Source organism: Mirounga leonina, unplaced genomic scaffold (genome assembly GCF_011800145.1).
Source record: "Mirounga leonina isolate KUSES-001 unplaced genomic scaffold, KU_Mleo_1.0 Mir_151, whole genome shotgun sequence".
Classification (NCBI taxonomy): domain Eukaryota; kingdom Metazoa; phylum Chordata; class Mammalia; order Carnivora; family Phocidae; genus Mirounga; species Mirounga leonina.
In genome coordinates this window covers 37,106,633-37,122,162 of record NW_023270377.1, presented here as the reverse complement: position 1 = coordinate 37,122,162, position 15,530 = coordinate 37,106,633, and the positions used below count along the sequence as shown (strand labels likewise).

The window sequence follows — 15,530 nt, the reverse complement described above, 5'->3', positions numbered from 1 at the left end:
GGAAATAATACGTCTAAAAGGGCAGATGGGATGGGAACAATGGAGAAGTGAGAAAAAAATAAATATCAATGGGTTGAAAAACTTCACTTGATCCATAGGGTCCATGAATACTGCTGGCGGGAAATAAAGCTTGGAAAAACACCAAGAGGCAAAGCTAAATGAGATCATTTCCCATATCAGGATCACCCAATCAAAGGATATTTATATCAAAGAAAAGAAGCAACCCATCAAAAGACACAGGAAGGTTGGGGCGCCTGGGTGGCTCAGTTGTTAAGCGTCTGCCTTTGGCTCAGGTCATGATCCCAGGGTCCTGGGATCGAGCCCCGCATCGGGCTCCCTGCTCCGTGGGAAGCCTGCTTCTCCCTCTCCCACTCCCCCGCTTGTGTTCCCTCTCTCACTGTGTCTCTCTCTGTCAAATAAATAAATAAATCTTTAAAAAAAAAAAAAAAAAGACACAGGAAGGTGGGGAAGAAAAAAGAAAGCAAAAAAAAAAAAAAAAATCAGAACCTAGGATAAAAAGGAAAAATAAATATAGGTAAATAAAGAAAAGCAAAGGGTGAGAAGAGAAAAAGACAGATATTGTCCTCCCATTAACAGGAGGCTCCTCCATTATTTATTTCCCTTCCTTGACATTTAAATGTACTGGTTAGTGGCCTCTCTTCCCTCCTGAAGTGAAGCTCCAGACTTAGATTGCTAATCCTTATTTGTCTTCCATCTCCATATGCCCTTAGTTAACCATCACTTTCCCTAAACTGCCTAAGCCACCCCCAGCAAGATAGTCAACACGACTGACCAAAGAAGTACTGACAAAAGAAAAGCATGACATTAAGAGAACAGCTCACTGTCTCCAACATACCTGCTAAGAGAGGAGAAAATCAAATGAGGTTCTTTACACTCACCTGAGGGAAGGAAAAGGGGGATAGGAAGAGGGAGGTCAACAGAGGAGAGAGCGGAGGAAAGCACTGGGACCCCATGGAGCCACACCATCACTGGAAGGAAGTCAGGCATTCCTTCATGTATTGCTTTTCCTCCCTCCATTCCACCCCTCCCTGCTGACGTATCCAAAAGCCCACACATCCAAACTCCACAACAGCACCCCTTAGGTGTCAGTTTGCACATCACTTCATCAGTCCCTCATGATTAACCTGGGCCCCTAATAGTGTCCTGCATTTCCCCTTTCAAAATGGCTGTCAGTATGATTTCTCATTGTTGACTTCTCTGCCAACTCGCAAGCTCCACGAGGGAAAGAGCGATCTTCTCACTGCTGTAGCCCTAGCACCCAACACTGGGTCTGAACTCAGTAAATTACTCTTAAATGAGTAGGACACTACACAGACAAATAAGTGTTAACACTCAAATTCCCGAAAATTCTACAGTACCGGGCGCCTGGGTGGCTCAGTTGGTTGGGCGACTGCCTTCAGCTCAGGTCATGATCCTGGAGTCCCTGGATCGAGTCCCACATCAGGCTCCCTGCTCGGTGGGAAGCCTGCTTGTCCCTCTCCCTCTGCCACTCCCCTGCTTGTGCTTGCTTTTACTCTCTCTCTCTCTCAAATAAATAAATAAAATCTTTTAAAAAATAAAAGAAAAACCAACAAATACAACCAAAGAGAAAAATAGGTACAAAGATTTAGCAAAACAACTTCACTTTATAATGGGCCAGAAGTAGGCAATCAATCAGCTCTCATTTAAATGAAGGCTCTAGGGCACCTGGGTGGCTCAGTTGGTTAAGCGACTGCCTTCGGCTCAGGTCATGATCCTGGAGTCCCGGGATCGAGTCCCGCATCGGGCTCCCTGCTCGGCAGGGAGTCTGCTCCTCCCTCTGACCCTCCCCCCTCTCATGTGCTCTCTCTCATTCTCTCTCTCTCAAATAAATAAATAAAATCTTCAAAAAAAAAAAAGAATCTACAGTACCAAAACTTTGTGTGGCCAAGATTGTTAACTATTCATGTTCTCCGATCCTTAGGGACACAGCTATATGAATTTCACAACCTCCCTTGTAGTTTGGTGTGGCGTGGGACTCAGTTCCGGCCAATGGGTTGTGTGTGGAAGTGATTATGCCACTTCCAAGACGATCCATAAAAATCCTCCTGAGCTCTCCGTCCTTGCTCCCTTTCCCCTTCTGGCTGGCTGGACTGAAGATGAAGCCCTTCGGTGGCCTTAGAAGCTACATGTTGATACCTGGGACCCTATGTGGAAATGAGCCACCTCTCTAATCTGTTCACAAGAGAACTAAGCTTCTCCCATGTTTGCGCAATTATCATTTGGGGTCTACGTGTTACTATGGTTAACCTATCGGATTCAGTAATACAGTAATACAGTTAAGTTAAGCTTTCCTAACCTGTACCAGCCAGCAACCGTTTGTCACTTTCCTTTTTTTTTTCTTTTATTTATTCATTTGAGACAGAGAGAGAGAGAGAGAGAGAGTAGGAGCAGTGGGGAGAGGCAGAGGGAGAGGGAGACGCAGACTCCCCACTGAGCAGGGAGCCTGATGCAGGGCTCGATCCCAGGACCCTGAGATCATGACCTGAGCTGAAGGCAGACGCTTAACGACTGAGCCACCCAGGTGCCCCCCATTTGTCACTTTCCTAAGGAGAAATAAAGGCCATTCAGAGGACAGTGCAATCGTTCTCAGTATGTATGACTGAACAAAAGTTCTGTCTGCTCATAATCAGCAGGAAAAGATAATAACTAACTTTGCCTTGGGCTTGCCTGGGCTTGGGCTACAGCCACAAAATAGGCGAGGCCAATTCCAGTGATGGCAGGTCAGCCGGCTTGCCTCGGCTCCTCTCAGAAGCCCAGCTCAGGTCCCACGGGTTCTGGACAAATGCCCAACTGCCTTTTCGAGGAGTCTGTCCCTGGCCTCATCTGTGCTTACTTTGCAAAAACATCATAAAACACTGCCCCATTGTTTTCAGTGTCAGCTGGGGAGAAGCTGCCAAAAGCTTTTTCAAAAAGCCACACCAACCTGCACTCTGCCACAGAACGAAGGCTGCACGAAAGGACTCTCCTGGATAAAGCATTCAGCCCACCGGAGAGAGATCCCACCTCAGACAGAATTCATTTCCCTGTGGCAAAGCTCTTCTTCTGCTGATGTGTTTGACTCTCTCCGTTGTTTCTACCTGACACTAGAGATTTCAAAGACATCTCCTCTCCCCGAAGGACTAGAGCATTAAGGTAATTGACTTACAGTAAGAGAATTGGTAGCGTGTACTGCATATAATTGCTTGTTCAATCTAGGGCTAGGAAACTATCAAACGGTAAATTATTGACTAACTCTTTTCACTTTTCTTCATTGCAGGTTTGTTTATTTCAAGAACTTCCTGATCCAGGGGTTCTTAATCTTCTAGGGGCCATACACCCCTTTAAGAATATGATGAAATGCCTTTACTCGTTCACAGAAAATACACATGTCCACAAGCACACACATGTATTGCACATGATTCCAGGCTACACACAGGATGCCGAGTTCACCCACTGGTCCCGGGTTCATGGAGCCTCTAGGGCCGAGGTCAGAAAACTTTCCCTCCAAAGGGGCCAGAGAGCAAATATCTTTGGCTTTCTGGGCCACATACAGTCTGTCATTAATTACCACTCAACTCGGCTGCTGTAGTGGGAAAGGAGCCATGGCCGAGCTCCAACGGAATTTCATTTATTGACATTGAAATCTGAATGTCATGTAATTGTCATGTGTCACAAAATATCATTCTCCTTTCCATTTTTTCCCCAGCCATTTAAAAAAATGAAAACCATTCTTAGCTGGTAGCCTGTACAAAAACAGGTGACAGACCACAATTTGTCAACCCCTACTGTAGGGTAGAAGTTCTAGGTGCAAAAATAGTACATCTTTATTTTTACTAACTTCCGATGGGAATTTCACATTTCCTTCCATTGTGAAGGTAGGCAGCCAATCTCAGTAGTGTCTCCGGTAACTGTCACTTGGTCACCTGCGGAAATCACAGGTTTGCTCCTACCCCACTAGTGTGGTCACAGATAACACAAAATATTGACCATGCTCATCACTATTCTTCAGTTATGCTCATTATTAGATCTTCTGCCGTATCCTGCTATTTAAATGTGCTAATAGAGAAGCACATGTATTATTCTATCACAGATTTGATATTTAATATTTTGATAACTGTATTTATATATGATTGATTTCCATTCTAACCATATATATTTTATTTTGTGGATTTAAAAACAGAATTCTGAGAAGCAGGCGAGAGGTTTCACGAGACACCAGAGAGGACCATGGTACAGAAAGGTTAAGAGGGCCTGAGCAGGCAAAACATAGCATCACCTACCAGAGCATTCACATCTTCTGTTTTGTGGATGAGCATCCGTATCTCCTCTGGATCACCGCTGAAGATTGCTTGGACCAGTGGTGGCTGTAAACACAGGAGAATTTGAATTACAACTATAATTAAATACATTTGATTGCATTCAGATGCAGATGGCTACAAGATTTGTTCCCCAAAAGTTTATTCAACAATTATCAATTGGCAGACAAAGATGAATGTGGCTCAGACACACCCTCACTAGAGGTCTAGTGGGGGAAATATTTGCATAAAGAAATAACTGTAACACAATTTGAAAGCCATAACAGAGAGTCACATCTAGCCTGGGGCTATGAGTATGACATAAAAATCGCCCATAATTGAAGACATCCTTGAAACACCCTTAGGTTTCCCATCAAAGCAATTACCAAATCTGCAGTTTTAAGCAGACAGTCTCCATTGTTCCCGACCTCTCGTTAGACAATGTATCCTGGTACCCCCAGACAATTCCACTTCTAGAGAATGTTGATGGCCAAGTTTCTGGCCTCCTGAACATTTCTTTGTCAATGTTTGGAAAGCCCTTGAAATCATTCTCAAACGCTTCCCATAGCCAACACTAAAGGCACTGAGTGTTTCCGAAGTGATTACATCCCACTGTCCATACACAGTAAGTGGTATAATGGTGGGGTGGGGATCATGAAGGGGGACACTAGTAGCAATTATTATTGAACTCACCCACATTACCCAACACCCAAAAGACAGTAAAAGGATTTATAAAGTGTGATGGAAACACAGCCGAAAGAGAAACTAGCTCTGCTTGGAGGGCAGGTAGGGTGAGGAGAAGAGTATATCTAGAAAAGCTTCATGGAAGGCACTTTAATGAATGAGTATGAGTTTGCAAACAGGGAAGGAAAGGCATTCTGGGCACAGGGATCACGGTGTGCAAAGGTGTGGACATGCAAAAAACCTGGTATCTTAGAAATGTTGCCATCAACCTGGTGACCAGAGTGTGGGGTAAAAGAGGAAAAGTGGTAGGCTCTGGGGTTGATGTTGGGCTTGCTGCACATGGTGAAGAACTCTGTTCAAAGCCAGCTCCACCACTCGCCAGCTACATGCTGAGCCCACTTCCCATGTGTAATCTGGGGGTGAGCATGATCTTTGCTGCTCAAGCCTTCATAGGATTACTATTAGGAACAAATGAGATAATACATGGAAAAACCCTCTGTAACCGTCCAACCTGACACAAATAACAGATACTTTTATTAAGAAATGCTTAACACTGCTAATGTAGAATTTGACAATTTTTTTTCACTTTAAAAACTTCGGCAATTACACATACAACACACACTCACACCTTCTAGAAATACTTTACAGTAGTTCTTTCTTTCTTTCTTTCTTTCTTTCTTTCCTTCTTTCCTTTCTTTCTTTCTTTCTTTCTTTCTTTCTTTCTTTCTTTTTTTTTTTTTTTTTTTTTCCGGTGGAGATAAAGTGTGAGGAGCAGAGGGAGAGAATCGTAAGTAGGCTCCACACCTAGTGTGGAGCCCAATGCGGGGCTCAATCTCATGACCCTGAGATCATGACCTGAGACAAAATCAAGAATAAGACGTTCAACTGACCCAACCACCCAGGCACCCCCTTTACAGCAGTTCTAGTCAGCAATCAGATGACAGCAGTTTCCCAGACGTGTCTGACCATAAGAATCACCTAAGATGCTTGTTAAAACAATGTTCCAACATCCCTTCCCTGGAGATTCTGAGTTAGTCTATCTGGGGTGGGGACTTGTGAATCTATTTTTAATAAATGCTCACTTAACTCTTGGAACACTGGCCTAAGGTAAAACCATCAGTATCACCTGCCTCAATGTCTCCCAGTGCTATCCACACGAGAATCCCAGTCCTCATTATGCCTATAAATTTTCTTTTCTCTTTTTTATCCTCCTGTTGCCTTTCTTACAGGTTCTGATGGTGTTTCTTGTTATTTGCGGCTACCAATATAAGTACTGTCAGTAGAATATAATAAGACTCCTTGAGGAAACATTATATTAAAAATTTAAGTTGCAGGGGCACCTGGGTGGCTCAGTCGGTTAAGCATCTGACTCTTAATTTTGGCTCAGGTCACGATCTCAGGGTTGTGAGATCGAGCCCTCCATCAGGCTCCACACTGGACATCAAACCTGCTTAAGATTCTCTCTCTCCTGCGCCCCCACCCCCACTCTCTCTCTCTCTCTCTCTAAAGACAAATAAATGAAATAAAAAATAAAAATGTTAAGTTGCAGATAAGTATTTCAATCTGCCAGGAATTTTTCTGCAGTTTTCCCCCTGCCACAAAAGTTTCTAGCAAGTGGACAGATAGATATATCTTTCTTTTGCCCCAAATACTCTCAATTTTACCTTCTTGCCAAGGTGTATGATTCAAAGATATTTTCTCAAATTGCCAACAGTTAAATAGCTGGAAAGAAGTCTTGAAAAGAAAGCAAGTTTTCTACTAGTTTGGTGTCAGCTGGTTGATGTGCCTTAAGACAAGAAGATCCTTCCACATGCTTCTGACTACCTGCTAAAACCAAGTCTCTGGGTTATCTGCCCCATGGCAAGGACCATATTTCATAAAAATTAAAAAAAAAAAACAGAATCAGACACAAAGTCAGGATTTTAACAACAACATGAAAACTTGTTTATCCATTCCATAATCCTCCGTCTGCTTTGTTCATGACCAAATGCTTGTGTGTACTTTTCTGCCTTTTTGAACCTGAAGAGAAAACAACAAACCCAATAGCCATAGGACTTAGATGACAAGCAGGGGCAGAGTCTGACAAGACTTATCATTTGGGGGCGCCTGGGTGGCTCAGTTGGTTAAGCGACTGCCTTTGGCTCAGGTCATGATCCTGGAGTCCCGGGATCGAGTCCTGCATCGGGCTCCCTGCTCGGCAGGGAGTCTGCTTCTCCCTCTGACCCTCCTCCCTCTCATGCTCTCTGTCTCTCATTCTCTCTGTCTCAAATAAATAAATAAAATCTTTAAAAAAAAAAAAAAAGACTTATCATTTGGGGTCTATGTGTTAAATGAACAGCGATCAATTAACAGTTGAGAACTTAACACTGCTAATGTAGAATTTGACAATTTTTTTCAAACTTTAGTTCCCTTTAAGTGACCAATAGTTCATGTGTCACTAGTTGGTCACTTCAAGGAAACACAGCTAGTTAAGCAAAGCCTCTTGTCACTCATGAGCATAAGGAACACATAAGATATTCTGTTGCTTTAGCTCTCAAGGGTTCTAAGCTATGGCTGGAATGTTCTCAAGGAGAGCCGCCCTGACAAGGCTGCCAGACAAGGATGCCAACACAGTCCTTCAGCAGGGAGCTTCCCAAATACCTCCACGCTCAGTCACTGAGACTATTTTGAAGGGTCTCATCGACACCCAGAATGGCGTGCACACGTGCCCAACACCTCTGGGCCTAGCTCTGCTAAAAGCTGCTTTACAGACTATTGTCAATGCAGAGAATTTCCAGCATCCATTGGGAAGAAGCCATTCTCCCAATCCTGCAGTCACATCTATACACACATATACCCACCTGTATGTGCATTTTCACCCATACATTCATAACTGTATCGACACTCATGCATGTATACACAGAGATACACATTGATTCACACAAAAATCCCTCACACTCCCTGGGGAAGAGAAAAGTGCCTGTTCTCCAAAGCCCAGAGTCTTGCTAGATAGGGACCTCTAGCCCCAGCTGGGCCGGGTCACCACCATGACAACGTCACTGTCTTCACAACTGTGAATCCAAGCATCATGGGATTCTAAATCAGAACTTCACAGATGCATGCTTTGCTAGACAGATGCTGTGTGTTTGCTTAGATGTAATTCTTGAACTAAATTACTGTGACTCTTTAGCAAGTAATATTAAAAAAAAAAAAAACCACACATTATGGGTGGTTTTTTTTTCTCCACCCTCCCAAATAAAACATACCTAGAGAGCACTTTGACATTCCTTTTTGTTGGGATTTTAATCCAATCTTGCTGTTTTATTTTTCCCTAAATACTTACCCTGAGAATATATATTTGGAAAAAAAAAAAAAAGATACATCTAAATACTGCCTCCATTACATGATTTTAAGAAAGGGGGAATATTCTAATTATGATATTCTTGCTCATAAGTGTCAAGTACTTACACTCCATTGACCATTAATTTGACAACCACTATATCTACCAGAGAGTTTGCCTTGACCTTGATAAGGCTTAGAAGCAAAGTCTCACCTGCAAACGAACAGAGTCCTAAGCCTTGGTATGTACAGGTATTTCTTTATGAAGTTTCACACACTTCAACGCTGGCATATACAAAATGTTAGTGCTCTGTGTGCATTAGGGTACAAAGTTGAATAAATACACACTCATAACAAGGGTCAAAGTTGGGAAAGACAAATACTGGCAGGAAAAAAAAGGGGGGGGGATTACAATACCATGAAACCACTGGTAGGTTATCATAACCTAAAGAAACTGAAATTCTTAAGAGAGGTATGCAATAAGTTCAGCATCAATTACGAAAATTCCCTTAGCATGCTTAGCAAGTATAAACTGGAAATGATTGCCATGTACTGTGGATATTGGCACAGTCCCTCAAATAGATTCAGAGGCAGAACATACTTCCTGGACCTACTCGACCAATGGCACAAGTGGGATTCAATATTCAGATGGGACCTGTCCTTGTCTTCCAACATCACTAACTATTAATACCCCACTGTCTCTTCCAGGAGTGTTGACAGCTGCCTTCTAGAGGTGACCGTCTGCCAGGCTGATGACACTGGATCCCTCTAAGACAGAAGTGCAGAGCAGAAAGGCCCCTGGAATTTAGCAGCCATTATAAATCATGCAGCTAATCTTGCCAACACTAGGAACTAAAAATTCATCACCAAAAGCCACTTTCTCTACCCACATCCCCTACCAGCCCCTCCAATGCAATATTTTTTTTTATTTTATTGTCAGTCTTTGAAGATAAAATGGGAAAATATCTGGTTTCCAAAAATAAGACACGGCATCAAATGTGTATTGATACAGTATTCCCAAACTTTGAAGTAGAGTTACAACTCCACTAGGGGGAGCAAGATGGTTAATTTGTTACCCGGGAGATAAGAGTAACTGTTCAGGTTGTATAATTAAGACAAGGAAGCTGGAAGATCCACTTTGTCAAGACCTAAAAGAACTCAAACTTCTGAGAGAGTTCTTGGTAATAAATATGTATGTACCCCCCACCAAAAAATAGCTTTTCTATTGATCCCCAAGGGTCCATGTTTTTAGGAAATAAGAATAATGCAATCTAAAACTCAGGTGTTAAAGTATCATTTTCATCACTTACAAAACTAAATTCAACGAATCCTTTAATCCCACTTTTAAAAGGGGCTACTCATGGCATCAGACAAGCCATTAGTTTAAGAGTAAAGCCCATCATGGGTTTCATGGAGAGAGTGCAGCTAGTTTAGAGTACCTACTCCATCTTGCAACGGGGTTGTGGGTCTCCCCCTCCAAATCCCCTAATGAAACCACCAATTTGATTTTTGCTAAAACCGTGTATAGTGTACTTCACATTCCCTTTCTTGGAGCTGCATGTTCTTTACTAATACACTGGCTTTGGAAGATAAGTGGAGTGACAGAAGCCAACACTTAACATCTCTGTCCTACGGTCAACGGTAAGAAGTCTGAGACGATGACACTCCGGCATTTCGATACAAATTCCTGGCATGCTGCCTGTCTTTTTTTTGGTTAGATTGGGTAATTAAAGACTCCACATCTGAAAGAATATATCTTGCATCCTAATGAGGAGTGGGTGTTGGGAATTAATGAATAGCCAAGAAGAAAAAATAGTATTCTTAAACATCTGCCCATAGTTGAGTATTCTGAGCACAGTATGTCATTAAAGCAAGACAGGAGCATGTTATTAGAAGCTAATAGTTGATGCAGTAATAATCTAGCCATAAGAAGCCATCAACTTATATGAACATGCTGAAACACTTCATTAGGGAACAACTGGTTTTTGTATGAGGCAGCGCTTGCATTTTTACAAAAGGATAATAAAAATTTGTTCGAGCCACTAGGTTTAATGGACCAAACTTGTTAGCTCTATTCATGTGGGTCCTGCTGTGTGATCTGCTGGAAGGGTACCATCAAGTGCTTCCTGATTATAGATCACTCTTTATTTGGGAAGAAGTTCACTCTATCACAGGAAGATGATGACCAGAAAGTCAAAAGCTGTTTCCCTTAAGAACTGTACAAAATATACTGAGTCCCCATAAACACTTTTTTTTTTAATGCAGGACTATATACCTGCTGAGTAAATGTCTGAAACATTTTCAATTATTTGCAATTATTATTAAAAACCAAAGCACAAAATTTCAAGTATTAGTAATAGCTTCTATGTAGCTATCTATTAAGTCTATACTTATACTCTATACTTATGAGAAAAGAACAGCTATTTTTAGTCAGAAAATGAAAAAATTAATTATCTAACCTTTTCCAAAATGAAAATAGGATATGGAAATGAAATGAAATAGCAGGAGGTATGGGGGTGCCTGGGTGGCTCAGTCGTTAAGCCTCTGCCTTCGGCTCAGGTCATGATCCCAGGGTCCTGGGATCGAGCCCCGCATCGAGCCCTGCATCGGGCTCCCTGCTCAGCGGGGAGCCTGCTTCTTCCTCTCCCACTCCCCCTGCTTGTGTTCCCTCTCTTGCTGTGTCTCTGTCAAATAAATAAATGAAATCTAAGAAAAAAGAAAAAAGAAATAGCAGGAGGTATGGACTATGAGTAGTTATTCAGAGACTAATGATCCAGTCTTTAAAACATCCATCCTTTGGGCACCTGGGTGGCTCAGTCAGTTAAGCATCTGCCTTCGACTGAAGTCATGATCCCAGGGTCTTGGGATGGAGCCCCACATCAGGCTCCCTGCTCAGCAGGGAGCCTGCTTCTCCCTTTCCCTCTGCAGCTCCCCCTGCTTGAGCTCTCTCTCTCTCTCTGTCAAATAAATAAAATCTTAAAAAAAAAAAAAAAAACCATCCTTTGTTGCACCTTCCTTTCCTGATATCCTCTGTGGCTATTTCTCTACTCTTTAATACTGTTGTTTAGCGCCTTCCCCAGAGGATAGCTGGCCCAAGGCAAAAAGAAACCCAGGCATGCCAACTTCACTACTAGTCACCAGTCAGTCGCCAAAGATTAAATAAAAGGAAATGATAAACAACAGTACCAGTTAAGCTGAAATCTGGAGGCAATGTTGATTTTTACTGACCTGGGATCTCACTCTTTTTCTTCCACAGCAGGGAGACTGACATATGACAGCAGACCGACCTGGAATTAAATCCCAGCCATAGTTTCCTCATCTATTAAATGGGGCTATTAGAGCCATTTCACAGGATGTGTTTAAGAAATAGCCTAACATACGCAGGCACCTCGTGTGCACTCAATAAAAAGAGTAATTGTGTTGACTTTAAATCAACATGCTCAAAGACTTTCACAGACAAGTATGTTTATGTTCATCCTACAAAAGGAGAAATAAGGGATCTGGAGAGATTTTTCCAAAAAATTACAGAGCAAATAAACTGAGTTAAGGATCATGAGCCATTCAACACCACCTCTAAAGCAGAGAGGCCCATCATCCTGGGAGAGAAGATTTCACAGGCAGGAGAGCAAAAATCAAGCTGAGCCTGACTTGGTCTTCGTTACACTGGGCAACCTCAAAAATGTCATACAACCTCTCTGTACTCAGGGGTCTAATCTATTGTACCAAAATAATAGCAACTCACCTGAAAAATGCACCATCTCCCTTTGACTGATCAAAGGGTGCCAGATACTCATGTCCACTGGATGGGACATGAAATCATAATTTTACTATTTACGGTTACCATAAACACATCCAGTTATACTTTTCCTTTATGACCTCTTGATGCTCAAAAAGGAGACTGATCTCCTGGTTGGAGCTATGAGGAGAGGATAGGATGATTTACCTGCTAGTGGCAAAGCTGAGACTAGAATTTAGTTTTCCTGATTCTCCTGGTTCATCACTTTCTTTCACATGTCATCTTCATATAATATAATATAATGATACAATATAATAGAATGAATAGATAATAAATATATGTAATACAGGATTAGAAATTCAGCCTCAGTTTCAACGTACTTCCTGTGGAGAAATATTGTATACTTTATGACTCACTAAGGAAAGATAATCACCATATAGATATATTCTCTATATATTTGTGTGTATATTTACACCTTATATGTGTGCATACATAGTGATTATATATGGGTATTTCTAGATATAGTTACTCTCAACAAAGTAACTAACAATAAAACAATCTTGCCAAAAGATGCAAAGCAAAGAGGTACAAAATATTTTAAAGTAAGGGCTCAGTGCCAGTTGGAGTTAGAAATATGGAAAAGATAGGTGTTAACCTAGATTTTGAAGAGTAGGACTGGAGTAAACCTTTCATGTTGAGGAACAGCCAAAGAAGAGGTTAGAAAAGTAAATAAGTGGGTGGAGGGAGCATCATGCCAGCAGAAGGAGTTTTAACCCAATCTTGTGGGCAAACAGGAACTGGAGTATTGAGCAAGAGGACGGCACAGAGTTTTTGCAAACACTTAATCCGTCCACGATGTGCGCCAAGCATCGGAGAAGAGAAGGGAGCTAGAGAACCCAGTGAGAAGACAATTGCCACAATCCAAGGCATCACAGGAAAGAACTTTCCAATCTTCCCACATTTCAGGCTCTCTGATTGCTACTTACAGGGCCATGGTGGAAACAACAGTTACTGTTGTCAGCTCTTTGATGCCGCTCTATTCCTGGATGCAGGTTTGGCTCAGCATCTTGGCCACTTTCCTTCACTCTTTATATATAGCCCAAATCTCCTGCCCCCGAGACACTAATGTTTCCAGGTGAAATTGAGGTTACTTCCTTTAGTTCCTGGAACGCTTCCATTTTTCCCCCACAGAACCTCTGTTGAAGTCAGTTCTGTTTTGTCAGACTTGTCATTTGATCCCTGAATTTAAATCATAGCATTTCAAAAATAGGCCACATCCATAAAGAGAAAAGCAAAGCAAAACAAGGCAGGCATACTCTGCCAAATGCCATATTTTTATTGGGATCTGCTGCCAACTACCCACATCTTTTTTCACTCTGTCTAGTTTCAAATGACTTGAGATCAAATCAAAACTTTAGCTAAGTTAATTAAACAGTGTTTGGGAGTTAACTTTTAAAGAAAGTTAATTTAAACAAGAGCACAATGGATCCAAGAGGTTAGTTAATAGAGAATATTTAAATCAGTGTAATTTTAGTTACAAAAAAAAAAAAGAACAATACATTTCTACAAGAGTTTCCTGTTTTGAAAAATTGTTAACAGAGGTTTTATTTCCTATCTTAGTTTTGGTTACATTCTTTGTATAACTGTATCTTCTAGCACGTTGAATTCATGCAGTTTCAAATATGAAAGGTGACTTGATAATGTTAATCAATATAAGCCATTTTAGTGATTTCTGTGGGAAAAAATTATACAGCCAGATGATTTTCAGGGTAATATGTGTATTAAGTGTAATTTCTTTGTTCGGATACAGAAAGTGGTTCTCAGTTTAGAATGCATCATGCAACACAACTTTTTATTAATATCTGGTTTGTATCTCCCTTGCCATAATATAGGCAACAATATAGTATTCCCAAAGAAAAGGATATGATAGAAAATGATTTATTTCTACAGTAATATTTATTATAATCTAGAGTAATTATAACTTTTGAGGAGTATTAGAAATTGGAACCTAAGCAAAGCAATTTAAAAATAACAACAACAAAATCAATGTTTAGAAATAAAAGGCATTCACCAGGAAGGTGGCAACTTGCTATATTTGAGAGGGACAGACTTACCGTATATGAGATATATAGATTAAAACAATCACATGAAGTCGTTCATGATTCAGGCAAACTCCAAATTGGGTCTGTCTGAAATTTGTTAGATCCTGGATTCTTTCAAAAGCCACTTTTTGCCCAACCAAGTCATTCCAAAGCCCATGAGAACTTCCCCTTAAACTTCCTCCTTCCTCTCTGTAGTGCTTTTTCTTTGAATTCCCTATGCATTCCTTAGAAAGGGAGAAAGCAGGGCGCCTGGGTGGCTCAGTTGGTTAAGCGACTGCCTTCGGCTCAGGTCATGATCCTGGAGTCCCGGGATCGAGTCCCGCATCGGGCTCCCTGCTTGGCAGGGAGTCTGCTTCTCCCTCTGACCCTCCTTCCTCTCATGCTCTCTGTCTCTCATTCTTTCTCTCTCTCTCTCTCAAATAAATAAATAAAATCTTTAAAAAAAAATTTTTTTTTAATTAAAAATAAATAAAATAAATAAAAAAAGAAAGGGAGAAAGCAGTCACACTCTACCACCTCTCCACAGGGAGCCAGGTGGGGGATCAGGGACATGTGTGAAATTGAGTCACCTTCCTGGCCCTAGCTGTTCAAACCACTCTCGAAGACAGGGCATTGACCAGGACCATTGGTCTCTGCCTGAGATGACTGGAGGGTCCCCTTTTGCCTACAAAACCAGGAAGGTCATAAGGAATGCAAATCCATTAGGAATTCTCTCCATTTCCCCATCCAATGTCCTGGCAAGGGCGTTCAGTAAAAGATGTCAAAGGAAAATGATAAGACAACAGGAAGAGAGGAGTCCAGAAGACTGAAAAACATTAGATAATAGAAAATGGGAAATTTTGCCAAAAAAAAAAAAAAAAGGATGGTCACATATTTCCTTGCAGAAACACCAATACAGTTCATATTTCCTTTACTCTCTACATAGCACCCTGCCAATAAGAGATGAAAGATATGGGTGGGTTTTTTTAAATTAATCTGGTATATCTCAGATAACAGCCATATTCAATTCAATCCAATAAAGACTGATTAAACCTAAAAAATCTACTAAGCTTAAGAAATTCAGACACTGAGATGGTATAGTCAGTCTCTCTGTGGAAGGCATTACCAAGGTGTAGGGAGGAAATATACAAGCATACACAACTTGGATGTAAGGTAAAGAGCACAGAAGTACATGAAGAAGGGAGAGTGATCACATCTGGTCTACTGGAAGATATAGTCTTTGAAATGAATACTGAACACTAGAGAGGATTTAAACAGGTAGAAATGGACAGAATGGGAAGTGGGTGGTCCTACCTCAGAAGAATGTGACAGATGCTGGGAAGACTGAGCATGCACAGGGAATAGTTTCATTCGGCTGGAGCATGAGACGGGTGA

General features: G+C 41.4%; 1 protein-coding gene across 6 annotated transcripts in view; it reads right to left on the bottom strand.

Moving 5' to 3' along the window:
• ANKRD44 (ankyrin repeat domain 44) overlaps window positions 1-15,530 on the bottom strand; it is a 320,329-nt gene that overhangs the window by 200,235 nt on the left and 104,564 nt on the right. For all 6 annotated transcript variants that reach the window (XM_035007476.1, XM_035007479.1, XM_035007478.1 and 3 more), the window contains exon 2: window positions 4,302-4,385. In XM_035007476.1, the coding sequence (XP_034863367.1) occupies window positions 4,302-4,385 (84 nt within the window). The remainder of the gene's footprint in view (window positions 1-4,301; window positions 4,386-15,530) is intronic.